Consider the following 17,722-nt stretch of genomic DNA (forward strand, 5'->3'; position numbering starts at 1 on the left):
TATATCCCGAGGCACTCGCTAGAGGTCGGAGGATGAAAGTTTAGCTCGGTTCAGTTCAGGACGCAGTGCGTTAACCTTACGCTCACACCCGGCTAATAATAAAATTCTCAAAGCAGAACGGGGAGAAGAAAGAAAAAAAAATAACCCAAACAAACGCAGACCTGCTTGTAAAACAAAACAGAACGAGAGAGAGAAATGACTGGCGTCCCTCTGACATTTTCTGGCACGCGCAGCCAGCCAGCGTCGATAAGAGGACGGTTATAATTATAGCAATTCATCATTCCCCAGACGCCAACGGGGGGAGGGGAGGGGGGGGGTCTAGGGGGGGAGTGTTGAAAGGTTTATCTACAACGCTGAACTGCCTTTCAACACCGAGGCGGCCCGGAGCATGAAGTAAACGACGAGTTGTTTTGTCTGCGCTCTGTTCTTGCCAGCAGACTGTTTGCAAAGTCTGAGCAAAAATGAAAATCAGGTCAATACCGATGTCTTCATAGCAGGTTAGCACGTAGTAAAGGCTCTAGCATGGAGCAGGCCCGGGAATGAAACCTCCGCTGGCAGTGATGTATGAGGAGCTCTGCTTGAAATGCACAGAAGGCCGAGAGCGAGAGGAAATCATTTCCTGCTCTTTAGAAAAGCTGGCGCGGCCCGGGATTCCTCACCCCCTCTCCATCCCTTCCTCCACCCCAATCCTCTGGAGATAAAACGGGAAACAAAGGATTAGATCAGGAATCTCTTACACACCAAGCCAGCAGGAGCAGTGTGTAGCGTGTGTAGAGTGTGAAGAGTGAGGCGGCCAGCCCGTGCTTTTTGGCTGCTTTTCAAACCCGCACACACTCGAACAGCGCTGGGTCTGACGAGAGGAAGCCGGCGGAGCCCGGGATTATTATGTAATGGTGAGCTGTGCGATCGGACTACGCTGGAATTTGACCCGCCATTAAACATCAGTCAGCGCCATGCAAGAAAACAAAACAATAAACACTTCAGTTCCTTAATAAATAACGGCAATGAAAAGTTGCACATACTGGATTTAAAGACTTGTTGGATTCTCACATCTGATTGGTCAGAAGATATTTGTTTTGTCTCAATAGTAACTATTTACATAAGCAGACACCCAACTCAATCTAGCACTATTAATAAAACAGTGTGTTGTTCCATCCATCCATCTTCTATACCGCTTATCCTTTTCAGGGTCACGGGGAACCTGTAGTCTTTCCCAGGGAGCATGGGGCACGAGGCGGGGTACACCCTGGACAGGGTGCCAATCCATCGCAGGGCACAATCACATACACACTCACACACCCATTCATACACTACGGACACTTTGGACACGCCAATCAGACTACCATGCATGTCTTTGGACTGGGGGAGGAAACCGGAGTACCCGGAGGAAACCCCCGCAGCACGGGGAGAACATGCAGACTCCGCACACACACGGGGGCACGGTGGGAATCGAACCCCCGACCCTGGAGGTGTGAGGCGAACGTGCCTCTAAAAAAAAAAAAATTTGGTTTTCTCTAAGGAGATTTTTTATTTAACAGTTTTGGAAGGAGTCTCCAGAGTCAACACTTTTTGTAACTGAATTTTCCACCAGGCGAACATTTCTCACTAACGAGCTGCCTCGTCTTTATCATGAACTTAAAAACCAAAGTGTGGAAACTTCTAGAGCGCAACACCAACAGGAACTAACTTGTAGGATGTCCCATAACACTGAAAATACTGTAACATTAAAGGGGTTTTAAAACTTTATTTATTTATTTATTTTTATGGCAAATTGCTGTGGTATAAGAGAAATAAAACACTCTGGGATGCTGCTGTTCCAGGAAACTTCGTGGCTGAACAGATCTACTGTGTGGCTACAGGAGCGGCCATTTTGGACAACCTCTTTCTTCAGGACAAAAACAGACTTCTGTGACTTCTTAGCGAACGTGTAAACTAAACATGTAAACAAGTTTTTTTTGTGTGTTTGTTTGGCCTTAGCTTTAATATGCAGAAAGTCTGGAGTAATAAACCACAACCGACATTCTCGGTCATGAGGAAAATACCACTCTGATGACGGGGAAACTAACACAGCTAATATAAACAGACGCAGGTTTATTACCAGCGGAGTTCATGAAAAGATTTTACTACTCAGGCCTGACTGCTTGTGCTCAGCCTGAGCTAAAGAAAAACGGATGAATTGGCAAGAACACAATTCCCCTATGCCACATACAGGCAAGCAGATGGTACGGCCCGCCAAGCTCCAGCTCCCTTCTCATATGCTGTCTTTGTGTGTGTGTGTGTGTGTGTGTGTGTGTGTGTGTGTGTGTGTGTGTGAGAATAATTTCTACCTCCTTTACATGTAAGCTAAAATTCAAGCACCTTGGCATGCACTAAAAGTCAATACAATACAATAAATATTTCAAAGCTGAAAACAGTGAACTCTAAATAAATAAATAAAATAATAATAATAACAACAACAACAATAATCTAACACGTTCTTCAAATAAACGCCGTTCTTCGTCAACAGTTCTCTAAGCTTCGTTTTGCGCTAATCATGGTTTACGAACGCGCTGCCAGAGTTTTCGTTTACGCTCCGCAGTTTTACGCGCGCCACTCTGGCACAAAACCTCCCGTGTGGGCGGGGCTTAACAGCGATTTCCTCTCATTGGCTAGTGAGATTTAGATCGACAGCTAGAGTGTCCAGACGACGAGGATGACGACGATGCCGCTCCGTACCGCTCGTGCGACACTACCCAAACCTCAAACATCGATTACGAACTAATACACGGTATTAATAAGGAAGTCATTTCCACTACAAAGTAAACGCTAGAACTATACGCAGAAGCGCGTCCGGAACGCGCTCCAAAATTCGCGCCACTGAAGTCTCTACTTAGAGTTCAGGGAGCTGTCGATCCAAATCTCATTAGCCAATGAGAGCCCGTCTCCGTTAAGCCACGGCCACACGAGAGGTCTGTGCCAGAATGGCGGACGTAAACTTGCGGAGCGTAAACGAGAACTCCGGCAGCGCGTTCGTAAACCACGATTAGCGAAAACGAAGCTTAGCAGTTCACCATTTTCAGTTTCAGAGTCTTTTTCTTCTCTCGATGCATAGGTCTATACGACGTTTCTTGAAAACGTTACGTTCAATACTTTTGGCACAAATTTAGCTCCATAATTTCAGCCAGTGAGACATTTGCGATGATGTTCATCATAGATAGTAGTGGAAACCAGGCATGGGAGGAGCTTAGGATTTGGTTAATAATTGCTAAAACAAATCAGTGCACGCGCACTCGTACCACCAGGCAAGGACAAAAAAAAAAAGCGAAATCCCCGCCCTCCCCACCCCCCGAGCTCTGCCGAGCTCCGTCTATCCCCGAGTGTGTAAATCTCATTTTGCTCACAGCAGGAACTGAACCGATTTGCTGTCACACTCGATTGCCACTCGCTGAACTTGTAATGACATGCGGCGGCGTCCGAGAACACTTCTACTGCAGGCAGTGTCAGAGCGACTCTCCATCACCGCTCGCTAATATCGGGGGGAAAAGCCAAAGGAGGCGGCCGGAAGGCTAGTCACGTCCTCGTAAGTGTCCTCAATATGTCTCGCCCACGCCTCCGGCCTCTGAAGAACTACTACAAGATGGATGCGCTCCTCCCTTTGGAGCGAGAAGAAGAAAAAAAGTCGGAGAGATGCTCTTTTGAGTCGAGCCAAGAGCTGCATATTTCAGAGGACAACAAATCAAAACCTACTGCTTTGATAGAAAAACCTCCAGCTTTTACGCACGGGCCTGAATGCTTCACAGATTTATTTTTTTTGTTGGGGGGGAATGGCAGACATATGGAACCGTTTTTTTTTTTAAACAGCAAATTTTGGTCTCGGTTTCTGTTCACTGCAAATTCGACAAGATTTGCTCATTAAAGGTTTGATAATGACAGCTTATCTTGGAGGAAAAAACGCTTAATTTCTTAGACATCCAGCAACGTTAACATCTTTTTTTTTTTCCTAGTCAGTAGTGAGAACACTTGCACCCTGCTCACACGTAGATGCAAATCTGTCAGCAACGATGTCTTTATCCCACAAACGAGACAGCGTTATCGAGAGAGAGAGAGGGGGGGGGGTATTTTTTTTCTTAACTGTTTCTTGGTGCAAATTGGAGCGTGGACGAAGAGGACATACGACAAAGTGGGAGATAAATATAGGGAAAAACGCTTGACCCACTTAAATCTCAAAATGTAGCAAACACCTCTACATCGCCCCCTTTTTGAACGACCAATCGGTATTTAACGTCTGAATCTCGCGATCGTCCTGACACAGGAAGAAAACCTCAAATCCTCAAAGCGTTACCTCAAATCGTGTTTCTGCACGAACGTGCGGTTACGACTTCCGACTCGAAACGGCACAATGAGTCGCACTTTGGGAGAAAAGAAAAGGCTGAATACTGTTTTGCATGGTAAGGAAGCTCCTTTGTGTTAAGAAAACACTCAGTGCTTGAGAATGACCTTTCCCAAGGCCTGAATCGAGCTCAAATCCCAGAGTCCACCACAAGACTTAAAAGATTAAAAGGTGCTACATATTATCATTATTATTAGTAGTAGTAGTAATATTATTATTATTACTTTAGTCCTGAGCGACTTTGGAGACACGTACTAATTTCAATTTCTTTGCCTCTCTAACTCTCAGCCTTATTTTTTTCTTTTTAAACAGGGGCCGCCCAACTACTCATAAATATTCATAAGCAGACCCCCGTGCTCATTAATATTCATTAGTTGACTTGTGTAAGTTCTGAAATGCAGCTGCTGCTTCTCAACCCGCTTGTGGACGAGTTTGGTTCAGAAGAAGAGCAAAATATTCTCCTCGAGGGCAATGGCCGTCCTGAGACTTAACCGGTTGTCTCGGTCGGCGAAGAAAACTAATTCGGGGACATTTGTCAGCAATTTTCCCAGGCTTTAGCCTGTTAGCTATGGCTGGTTTGACCACCTTTATGGACGCATTTCAACTTCCCCTAAATTGTTTCGGACGCTTTCACACCTGATACTTTTGGTCCATTTGCTTGGTTTAAAAGCTCTTTTCACTTGCCCACTGTACATCTCTTATGTGACATACAGTACATAAAGGCTGGGATTGTGAAAGGAAGCGTTCTTGGCTGAACTGAACCGAGGGAATCGCGTTAGGTTTCCAGAAACGCCAAACGTGTAGGAAAACTCTATTTATAACCCTTTAAATAGCTGTGGTGTGCTCCAGCACTTCTATTTTCTCCCCACGTGTTGACGCAAATAAATAAAAACGCTGAATAATTAGCACGGGTCGAAGCTGGCATTGTAGAGAGACGCCGACACTCGACGCTGAATTGGGTTCACGGAGAGCAACCTTCTCTACAGCGTCTTCTGAATTAAGTACAAAAACTGATTCGGCCCCCGACTGCTGCCCGCATATTTAGAAGTCGCACTTTCACTGTGGAAGGAAGAAAGAAAAAAAAAAAAAAACCAACAAAAAAAAAAACCAACAGTCTTTCCAAGAATCTCCAGGAATCCTATCCGCTCTATCAGCCGAGGCCTAGCAGGATGTGTGTGTGTGTGAGAATGTGTACTCAGGGAAGGGAGGTCTTCCTGGCTAAACTTACTCACTTTTTCCTACCTCAGAACCACAGCAGTGACCCTGCAACAATTACTGAGACAACCGAGAAGCCAAAATAAGTCCTTAAAGGACCTTTTTTCACAGAGAGAGAGAGAGAGAGAGAGAGAGAGAGAGAGAGAGAGAGAGAGAGATGGTGCTGAGCCATCCACTCTCTCTCAGTCTGAACCAGAGGGACCGTCCATTCCGTCAACAACCGGATGTTTACTGCTAAGTGTCCCTCTGAGGAAAAAAAAATTAAGCTATCGCTAGTTCGCTATGGCATTTATCCAGCGCGCAGGCCGTGTCATTTTCAGGCTCCATGCATAATGCAAATGGAACAGGGTAGCTCGTGTACAACATGAACATCGTGCGCCAACAAGCAAAAGGAACAGGTTAACCCCTTTTAGCTGACAAACCTGCAAATTTAGCAGGAATTAAGGAACCTATGGCTTTTCGTTAGGTACAACCAAACAAGTTCCCACCAGATTTATAAAAGTGCACACTTGTGCATATGCTGATAAATGCCAATCATCCAAACAAGCACGTGAACCGATTTAAAGTCTCCGAAGTGCCTTAAAGCGTTATTCGACGTAATTTCCACTGAAACAGGAAGTCAGGGCGAGACGTATCGAGTGGCTCCTTGCCTGTTTTTAAAATAGCCAATATCTTTTAGGCAAGGTGATTTTTATAACGTCGGGGGCGGGACACTTCAGACTCTAGAGAGCAATTTGATTGGATAGAAAATCTGACGAGAAGCTGAAGTGCAGAACGGAATCGGTGATAGAGAGAGACTGTACATTCTGAACGCATAAATCTTCTAAAAGCGAATTTCGTCACGCACTAGCTTACAGATAACCTTAAAGCGAACATATGCACAATAAAAGCCATAAAACGTCGATTCGGATTTCATGCGGACTTTAAATATAGATTGAACGACGTGCACAAAACTCCACAAAAGGCGACGCTCAACGAAATGATGACTATACAGTGGACGAGCACCTCCTACGATTGGTGTGTGCCAAATCCTCCACTAACGCAGCTCAGCCACTGCAGCGCGTCGGCTTCTGTAGACACGCACTAGTTCGTTCTCCTTTTATAGCACGCCGTCACGTCCGTCCTAAACGAATAGCTAGCATTCTTTGAACTCTTTCCTTCGGGTCCTTGACGCGAAACGGAGAAGTGTCACAAAATTCTTTTCAAAAGGTGCAATAGATAATCCGTCGTGAATCTCGACGGTGTAATCTGTATACAAAATTACACTGTACAAATCTGTACGCAGTTACAGTAACTCACGTTAATGATCCGATTTGAACCTGGAACAGAGCGTCTCCGTATACGCAAACTGACATAAATCCATGGCTTCTCGTCTGACGTTGTACCAGACGAACTGGATTTTTCACACTGGAGTAGCGCAGTTCTTGTGTTTTTTACGAATTGACGAATAAATGCATTCGGTATTTAGCTTCGTTCATATAAATTCGCATTTTGGAATCATACGGCAAATAAATGACTCCATTCTGGCGTTAAAATCTCGAGAACGCTGTTGCTAGGCAACTGGGAAATACGAACACCAAGAATTAGCTAACGAATGACTGTGGCAAACGGTTTAGCTACCTAGCATTCAGCCGGGATGTCTCGAATAGAGACAATGTAGAGGTACAGTGCCATCAGAAACAAGACAAAACTGTTGGAAACATCAACGTTTTCCTCAGATGTGTTGATAAATTACCACGAAAAGATTCGGTCGGACCAAAACGACACTATAAACAGGGAGCGTATCGATATTCCCAGGGTCCTACGTTCCCCCAGGTTTATATGGCACATAATGAACATATAGGTGATTTAAAGCTGGAGTTAGGCTTCAATAGAAGCGAGAGCTCTGACATGTTCATACTTAACATTTTGTTCCTTTCATGACCGTCTACTGTGTTTTCTAGGCTACAGGACGGCATTTCTTCAGTTTAGTCTATACATTTCACTATTGTTCATGCACGGAGTTGAACTCTATGAACGTATGATTGTAGACTAACAGCTATTTTTAGAGCAGCACGAATGAGGGTTCAGCGTGTACAACCTAGTTCATTTCCCAAGCTCATAACTTCCATCAATTTCAAGTGTGGATGAAGGATGGATTTGAAACTAAATGCATGTTGTTATCCATTTAAATACGCCTCTGGCGGTTAAAGTTAAAACGTAATAAAGTTAACAGGGCGCTGGGGAAACGAGTCCTGACTACCTCAAACCTTTGGAAAAGTTTACTTAATTAATGTGTGTTAATAGAATATCGAACTGGGGAACATACTGTAGGACCCTGGGAACACAGGAATGACCCCCTGTACCCTAGACACAGCTAGCGTCAATTGCTAGCTAAGCTTCTGAAATATAGTACAGTAAAGCTGTCGGAATACATTTTAATTCATAAGGAAGTCATATTTCCTAGTCTTTTTTGGCTAAATGTCCCATGTCTGTATTTTGTCTGGATTTAGCTAACTATTATCTACAGTGGATAAAAAAAAAAAAAGTCTACACACCCCTGTTAAAACCACAGTTTTTTCATGATATAACAATCTGAAACCAATATAAATCCTGCCAGATCGTTTCCCCACATTTAATGTGATATAGCGACCAACAAAAGTCAAGTGGAAAAACGAAAAATATATAAATAAATAAATAACCCATATAGAAAAACATTTTAGGGAAGATGATCGACGTTTTGGAACGGTCCAATCAGAGCCCAGATCTAAATCCTGTCAGAAACCTGTGGAAAGACTTGAAGAAGGCTGCGCACGGGACATCTCCTTGTGTTCAGACAGATCTGGAGCATTTTTGCGAGGAAAAGTGGAAGTAAATAGGCAAATCAAGACTCCGAGTGCTGTACCACAAGCAAAAGAAGCTTTAACAAAGTATTAGTGATTAGTTACACTTGTTTTTCCTGTAAATGTTTACATCTTTATTTGTGTGCAGACTTTTTTTTTTCCTTTATATCCGCTGTAAAATATCAGTAACAAACACTACGGTGGAATTATAAAGGAAAACAAATCTCAGAGATTACGTTGCATTTACATGCAAAATATATTCAAATACTCGGTATGTCAAGGAATTAACGTGAAACTTTTTAAGTAAACCTTATGGACCTCATTTTAAACATAGCAGCAGATTTCTCTTCTTAATGCCGGGTAATCCACACCGTGTCATTCTGAATCAGCAACTGTTCCTAGAATCTCTCTCTCACACACACGCACACATACATACACACACACTCTCTCTCTCTCAGTGGGTGACAGCTAAAGGCGGGTGACATTTCGCAGACCTACCTCGAAGCTGTACTCCGTGCTGTCTCCTGCCAGGGAGATCTCCTTCAGTTTGATCTTCTCAATGTGCACCACTGTAACATGAAAAAGAAAGGAGCTCGGAGTCAGAGCTCTGCTACTGCTGCATGACTCAGGAACGGGAAACGTTATCTCAACCGAGACCCCGGAAGCGCGCCGTGTACGGTACCTTGGCTCGGAGGGATGCCGCCGAGGTGCTGGATCGGACACGACGGCCATGTTCTGCTCCCCTCGGGGCGTGGACAGAGCTCGTCCGGCTGGGAAAACTGGCTCTGCTAAAGCGAAAGAGAATACGCTAAGTAAATCTTACAAAAAAGAAACAAACAACAACAAAAAAAAAAACTACCGGAACAGAAACAATTAGTCAAATAGTCCATTATAAAACCCAGTTCATCCAGCCATTTACAAATTTTCCTTTCACTGGTATCACACAAACCATTTGAAATATTTTACACTCAGCAATTTTTTTTTGCGTGGTCTAATCCTTTAACAAAGCCCTCACAAAGCTAAGTACCAAGCACACATACACACCCTTGACAAAAAGTTCGAATTTGTTCTGGAAACGCAACCAACCATTACTGGGTGGCTCGATTAAGTGGCCAAGCATGCAGAGCCTGACATCCAGGGGCATTTCCTCTCTTTGGCCTCAGTGGTTTATCCACCATGTCATGGCAAATTGAACCTGACAGCCACATCAGCTAAAGGTCAGAATGAAGAAGAGGATATCCACAGCGTCACTCTGAACTCCAGGCGTGTGCGGTGAAAGAAGCGCCGGCGTAACGGAAAGCGATACGGAGGGACTCCGCATGCATCCCACACGGATACGAATCTAACCCAATTCATTTCTAAAGTGAGGACCAAACCAAACACGCCGTCCACCCAAAGTTGATCACCACCCAATGACGACACGTTCCGAAGTGTTTTAATCCACTTATACATCCGAGCAGCTTGCCAATAGTTATCATTTGAATTTATTCAAGAAAAGCACATCATCACAACTTTCTATCCATTTATTACGTTTAACGTCCACCAAACAAGTTCCCGTCATCACTTACGTTATATCTATATATAAACGGCTAGTCGTTTCTTTTTGTGCTCTCTGGTACGTTGTGCAAATTCAAACAAACACAGTTTTCCTAGTACATCTGATGAATCCTAATACCTCTTACATAGTCTTCAAACCTACCGAAAGGTCTGTTCTGTGGATCAGACTTCTGGATTTTCGAGATTAGTCAACACTTTTGAACGTAAGGTCACAGGTTTTAGATTTGAGACAGGGTTCATGACGACAATCACGACGATGGCGAATTTGCAGGCTTATTTATTTATTTATTTATTTATTGCGCTTGATAGGACAGCTTTGGAGGGAAAGGGCTAAGTGATGAAGCAGAGCCTTCAGGTTACACCCAGCTATATTTACTCACTTTTATCCAAAACCATTTACTATTGATTGATGCGGTTGAGCGGCTGAAAGGCCTAGGGTCATTTTCCAGCAGTCCTGGAATTTGAATTTACAACGTTCCAAACGTTAGCCACTGAAACACCACGTAGGAAGTTACATCAAATCTGGAGAGTCCTTACATAAAGGGGAACTAAAAATGTCCCAAGCGCAAACATACAGCCGAGTCCCATAGTGGCAACATAATACCGATCTCATAATGCAGCTAGTCAACCGAGACGGCCCGTTCCTCTGATCAAAAGCACGCAAGAAGAATAGAAGCAGTCACACCCGGGACATCCATGTCTAAACGCCCGTCTCAGGCGGTCATTATGGCAATGCTCTCAGTCAAACAAAAAAACAAAACAAAACCCAACCATCAGGTCGGATACAAGTGTGCAGCCGCTAGCCTAGTTATCCCAGAATGCCTGAAACCCTATTAAACATCACAACACAACCAGTTCTAAATCTTCTAACCCGCACTTCCTTCTCTCTAAACTCAGGTGAGTCGTATTCACCATTCCAACCAATAGGAAGCCTTGTGCTTATCAAGGCCACACCCAGAGACCAAGAGGCATGAATGCACGTGTACTGAGCAGCTGTCAGTCATGTGAAACTCCTCACTCCTCAATCTGATAGCAGCCTCATGAAACATTAACAAACGCAGACGCGAGTAATAGGGACATGGATTTGAAGTTGGATTTCAAGAGAGTAAACAATCTTTTAGCTGTTTGTAGCGAAACATTTTAAACGACACGAATGATTGACAGCCAATCCGTAGCGGAACGTCATCGGCGCCTGCGACTTCATATTTTAGATTGTAGTCGCCGTCGGTACGTGTACTACTACAGTAAGGCCAGGTCCTTTCCTGACCGGCTTTCGTGCTGGTTTCGTCAAGAATGATCTCGATGCAAATCTCTGACGTCAAAGACTGCATCTACTAACACCTGCTGTCCGATTTGACTGGTCAAATCAAGTTGAGATCGATGGGATTTCGTGTCGGGTTTTCGGGAAACGTGTCGAAAAATCCGATTCCGAGAAATTTCAAGAAATTGTGTTTCTACTCAACACACACCCTATAAAAACGAATATAGAACACATTACATCACAGCGTCGTTAAATTCCCGAATCTGATCCGGGTCAAATCGTAGGCTTAGCAGGAACTGATCAGTTTCACGGAGGTTCCGCCACATTAAATGGAACTATAAGTGGATAAAATATGCAAGTATGACGTGTCAACAATTTAATACATTTAAAAATTGCAGTAGTTGGCAAATCGCTATAGTATAAGGGGAATAAAACACTTCGGTACAGGCGGTTATTGGAAAATAATAAACCTCGGGTGAGGTACCTCTTTGTGCATCAGCTTATTCCTTACTTATTTTTCCCTGGAAATTAGTATGGGGGGAAAATATGAAACATTCTGTACAAAGATAGATTTTAAAATATCCAGCCTGAGAAAATACTGATTATGAATAATGCATCACAATACTGATATTATCTCATCACCCAGCCCTGATATCAAATAACCCTAATGTGTTTTATGTTCATTTCTATATGCTGTATGTCCTTGTGTTGACTTGACAGATTAGGCCTAAATTACAGCGCAAATAACAAGGTTTTGATTTATAAAGTCATCCCAGCCCTCCTGTCTCACACACTCCTGGAGATCCTGAATCCTTGACCCAAAGCACGGACTCAGAACGCAGCTGTTTAGATCAGCGCTTTCTCGTCACGAAATAAACTGCACCGCGATGCATTCTGTTGGGGTTTCCCTGCTCTCAGACACTTATTTTAACGTTCACGAAGGACCTCCTAATGAGCTGACGCGTCAAGTCAGGTGTGTTCGAGCAGTAAAAACCCTAAAACAGGCAGTGCAGGGTGACACCAGGAGCACAAGTGGGGAAATTCTACCATTACTTGTTCATCACGGTCTACAGCTGCCTGAATCGGGTCTCGGAAACAAGCTTTCCTTATAATAATACGACAGGTATCGTCGGCTACTTCTATGACGCAGAGCCATCTTTATGGTTTTAAAAGCAGTAAACAAAAGCATCACTGAATCGTCACCATGATCATTTTTGTTTGGTTCGTTTTAAACAGAGCTCTACGGTTTCACCGGACTCGTGATGAAAAAGTCAACACGGAGGAAACGGGACGTTCAGACATGTACATGAGGAAGTCTGCATTAGTGTTAAAAATACTGACGATACTCTCAGAAAAGCATACTGTGAGTGTTTATCACGATATCATTGACTACGTTTACATGCACGTCAATATTCCGCTATTAATCGGAATATGGCGATATCCTAGTTAGTACCGAGTCGTATAAACGAAATACGGCGAAATGTCATGTTTCGTTGTCGTCAGGTTGTCTTGAAGCTGCTGTAAGCTCCCCCCCTCGCTGTTGTTTATAAGATAAGCACCGCCTTTTAACTCAAAAGACTTACACATCCATATTTATAAACAATATCTGATCTCTTTTTTGAGATTTTATTAATAAATTGAGTTGACTTTTTTCTTTCTTTCTTTCTTTTCAATCAGCAAAAAGTTTCCTACATTACTGCCTGCTGATAGAGCGATGCAGTGGCACTTTAATCCTTTCAGTCTGTCCGGCTCTCTCATCTCATCTATACAGTATGCTCAAAATAAGCTTCCAAAGCTTCAACTTTCGTGCTAATGCCGCCGTCAATGCCATCGTGCTCGTCATCTCGTAGATTGCTACCTAGCTCATATAGCTGCAATGCATTCTGGGACTCGGAGTCCGACGTCTGCTCCGGTACTACTTCTGGGTTGGATGTGTCGTAAATAATAACACAAAACGGCAATGAGATGTAAAACTGTAAGTAAGAAGCAAACTTGAGATGTGATCGCAGTAACAGTGACTACGTTCACACGGACAGCAGTCATCTAATTATTGACCTTATTCTGAATAAGACAATATTCTGATTAAGGTGTTTACATGAGTCGCTTTTAGAATACTCCTTTCATTTACCCGTTTTACGTGTTATAGAACATAAATCAATTAACGGCACACGTCATTACGTCCCCGCGCCACGCCGTCCGACGTTCCCTCCAGAATTTCACACATGACGTTAATAGCGTGATTAAGGTGTGTACATATCAGTAACACACTTCGATAATGCGACTAAAATAGGAATACTTCACGTCTTAATTCGATTTGTGTTTATTTCGAGTATGACTTGAGCAGGATTAAGGTCATCAGAAATCGCTGTTTACATGGTAGTTTCTTAATCAGAGTATCGAGTTAATATCGGAATATTATCGTCCATGTAAAAGTACTGAGTGTCACCCCGGTACGTCAGAGAGGCACAAGCACCAAGTTCTCAAAGGGATAACAAGAGTATAACCCTGACCACCAGGCTGGCACAAGAATGGCTAAAAAACATTAGGAATGTCTGAGTATAAACCTATATAAATTGGTTCAGGGTGGACTTTTCCTTGAATGTTAATATTTGAGTTACCAGAGTTTGAGCTGCGCATGCGCAGTGGCTCAGGCGCCGCTCCTCCAATAACGCTTCCACGCGCTCCAGCTGCGTCCGCACGACCTCCCTCTGGTGGAAAGTGAATGCCGGGTGCAGCGAGGCCATGGCGAAGAGCAACGCCAGCTGCTCCAGCGGAGCCGCAGCCGGTCCCGGTTCGGGTAAATTCAACCCGCAGCAACTCCTCGAGTGCAGGAGGTCGATTCGGCTGAGCGTGCCGAAAAGGATCCCGGCACACTCCCGGTTCTTAGATCCGAGCAGGGAGAGGCAGACGAGCAGCCGCGAGAGCACGACCGGGTCGGCGACGTCAGTGAGGAGTCGCAGGTCGGCGGGGCTGTTAGCGCGAGCCTCGACGTCGCGCAGGATGTGGAAGTCCTTGCGCGCCAGGTCCTCGAGACACGAGCCCAGGAAGCGCAGCTCGAGCGGCTGGCACATGTGGAGCAGACCGCACATGAACTCCACGCGCTTGGCCGGGCTGAGCCGCAAGCCGAACCACTCGAACACCGCCTCCTTGTCGAGCTGCCGGGGAGCGCGCGCCTGTCTGCGGCCCACCTCGTCATCCAACGCGGGGTTAAAAGGGAGGAAGCCGGGCTCGCCGCTGTTGTTTTCCCGTCGCTCGCCTTCGGCCGCGTCGTTGTCTCCCTCCGCCGCTGGCAGCCTCATCTTCAGCATTATCAACTACCGTTGAGCGGGCATCGGTAACAGAGATCACCTTCCGACTGATTTTTATACATTCGCTACGGAATCGTTTACGTATTAAACCGGAATTCTTTTCGCTTATTGTTATTATTTTCCTCGCGAGCTACCGTGACTAGCTAGTTTAGTGTGGTCAGTTTGCCAGATTACTCGCTCGCCGAGCCTCTATGTCAATCAATGCTTGACTCCGCCCACTCGTCTACCCTTGAGCAACCACTGGGTCCTAAAATCTCCTCTTTCATATTACTCGGAAGTTGTTTTTGTAACACAAATTACAGAAACACAGAGCGAGGCTGTTGTTGCTAAGCAACATGGACGTCGGGCTAAAAAAAAAAGCAGCTAATGACAAGCTACAAATTTAGCTAGCTAAACACTAGCACTGAAAACAAGACAAAATAAATACTTTTGTTGGCACGGAACAAAAAAAAAGGAGTGGCTCTTAATTTCATTGTCCATGTGTATAGTGACAATAAAAGGCATTCATTCATTCATTCATTCACTATGGTGGCAGAAAGATGTGAAACACTACACCGTTAACGCAACACAAATCTAAATTGCTGTAACGCAAAACCAAAGACAGTAGAAATGTTTCCTCAGAGTAATTAGAGAAGGTGGAAATCACATTTAACAAGAAATTATGGTCTGTACCCCGTCACCTGAGCCGCGCCCAGTATGAAACGACTTCTGTAACCGCCACAACAATTAATCCTTATTGACGTTCCCCTAAATTGTGCTTGCTGTTTGTAATAATGTTGTTGGATTTTGTTTTGTGTTGTAATTTTTTAGTGTAATATATCTTTCGACCACTACAAAACTGTTCCAAATATTTCCTTAGATGTGTGGGTAAATTATTAAAGAATGCCTTAGTACAGCTAAAATTACACTGTAATTACACTTAGCATCGAGGGCTAACACAAGCATCATTTCATGCGCTATGTTTATTTTTAAAGTTTTTAAAACTTTAAAGCTTTTTAAAGTTTATTTTTAAAACTTTTTAAACCGGACATCGCCAGGGTCGGGGGTTTGATTCCCAACCCTGCCCTGTGTGCACTGAGTTTGCATGTTCTCCCCGTGCTGTGGGGGTTTCCTCCGGGTACTCTGGTTTCCTTCCCCAGTCCAAAGACATGCATTGTAGGCTGATTGGCATGTCTAAAGTGTCTGTAGTGTATGAATGGGTGTGTGAATGTGTATGTGGTTGTGCCCTGCGATGGATTGGCACCCCGTCCAGGGTGTATCCCACCTTGTGCCCAATTCTCCGTCGTATTGGGCCTCCAGGTTCCCCGTGACCCTGAAGGATAAGCGGTATAGAAGATGGATAGATGGATAGGAAAATATGATTTTCAACAAATTAATGAATAAACAAAAATGTCATTCAGAATGATTAGTGTTTTTGTTTTTTGTGGTCACTGACTGTCTTTTACATAAAGTAACACATAGAATGTTGTGGTATAAAAGCAATGAAACACATCAGGATGTGCTGTTATTGGATAGTAATCCATGCTAGTAAAATTAACTGCTTTGCATTGGGTGACATTGCACCATGCACAATTTCAGTACAGTTTCTTTATCACTTGCACAGTAAGTCAAGACATGTATACTGAAATGCTTATGGAGGTGTTCAGGTAAAGTGTAACTGAGTATATAAAACACACACACGCACAACACAAGAGCTTAAAAGAGCTTAAAAGTTTATTTTTTTTAATTGGGAAAGAAAAAGAGAAAAACATTAGCATACACAAGACAAAGTATTGCACTGTGTAAAGTTTACAAGTGATAATTGTATAAAAAAAAAATTAATTGCAGGCGTACAATTAACTAACATTTATAATGTTTTACTAACGATTACTAATTTTACCAAGATTAAAATATAATCATTTTAATTCCCAGGAACGTTTGGGTGCAGTGCAAGTTGCAACACGGATGGATTTATGAACACACAGGAAGCGGGAAGTTATGCGTAAACCGATCAGAGAGCTGCAGTAATGGCTGCACAAGCAAACATTTTACCATTTATTAACGAAACTTAAACATGTTCACACTGGAGCATTGTCCTGACCTTGAAAATGTATTAACATTAACTCCCCGTAACGTTTATATAATATGATAGCGTTGAAAGTTGCGACCCGGATGGATATATTAACACACAGGAAGTGGGAACGTTGAGCGTCCAGAGTGCTGCAGCAATGGCTGCACAAACAAACCTTTTAACATTTACAGGCAAGACCGAACCGGTAGATGTGCGCATTGGGATTGAGCCTGATATCAAAACGGAAAATTTCGATGACAGCCCATCGTCGAGTGAAGAACCCATCGCTAACAATGCTGTCATTATCGACTGGGATGTGGTGTTAGCTGATAGAGCGAATCCTTGTGCAGAGAGGGCTGAGAGAGGATCCTGCGCTTCTCCGTCACAAGGGGACCAGGTTACGGATTTGTCCAACGTTGACGAGTCACCTGTTCAGCCCATATTGCAGAATTTTCCGGTTTCGGTTATAGCAGGGAAGCCGCGCAGGTTTACAGCTCATTGGTACAGTAAATACGGTACATGGCTGGAGTACAGCGCGGAGAAAGACGCGATTTTTTGCAAAGCCTGCAGGCATTTCGGGAACAATCTGATCGCCGATAAATTCACTCGAGGCTTCAGAAACTGGAAGCGCACCCACCAGGCGTGTTCAAAGCACGAGTTAAGCAAAGCTCACAACACAGCTCTGTGTAAGTACAGGAGCTACAAGGAATGCCAGCAGTCCAGCCGATCGACTCTTCAGAACCATCACACCGTGACTCCTGGACTGATCCAGAACAACCGAGATCACATCAAAGTCCTGTTGGACATTGTCATGTTTTGTGTGAGGCAACACATTGCACCGTGTGAGCACAAAGAAAACGACCTGGGCAACTTCCACGAGCTCTTTCAGCTCTTGTGTAAATATGACCCGAGAATTAAAAGTCGATTCGATGCCATTCCTAAGAGTAAGAATTCAACCCTGACTGGTCAGGATCTACAGAACGACCTCATCGACGCCGCGGCGTCTCTGCTGCTTCGACAAATAAAGCAGGAATTGCACAACACTAAGAACACGTATTATGCCATTTTAGCTGGCGAGTGCTCGGACCGGTCCACGCGCCAACTCGCCGCGGTGTATCTCCGATATCTGTACAGGGGATC

General features: G+C 44.0%; 1 protein-coding gene across 2 annotated transcripts in view; it reads right to left on the minus strand.

Moving 5' to 3' along the window:
- The window catches only part of zcchc2 (zinc finger, CCHC domain containing 2), a 28,091-nt gene extending 13,365 nt beyond the window's left edge, over positions 1-14,726 (minus strand). The window contains exons 1-3 of one of the 2 annotated variants that reach the window (XM_017495773.2): positions 13,843-14,726; positions 9,089-9,191; positions 8,905-8,975 (exon numbers count right to left, since the gene is read on the minus strand). In XM_017495773.2, the coding sequence (XP_017351262.1) occupies positions 8,905-8,975; positions 9,089-9,191; positions 13,843-14,532 (864 nt within the window). In that variant the 5' untranslated portion in view covers positions 14,533-14,726. Of the gene's footprint in view, positions 1-8,904; positions 8,976-9,088; positions 9,195-13,842 lie in introns of both variants that reach the window. The other variant, XM_017495772.2, reaches the window with a different exon arrangement.
- Positions 14,727-17,722: the final 2,996 nt, after the last annotated feature.

Source organism: Ictalurus punctatus, chromosome 20 (assembly GCF_001660625.3).
Source record: "Ictalurus punctatus breed USDA103 chromosome 20, Coco_2.0, whole genome shotgun sequence".
Taxonomy (NCBI): Eukaryota; Metazoa; Chordata; class Actinopteri; order Siluriformes; family Ictaluridae; genus Ictalurus; species Ictalurus punctatus.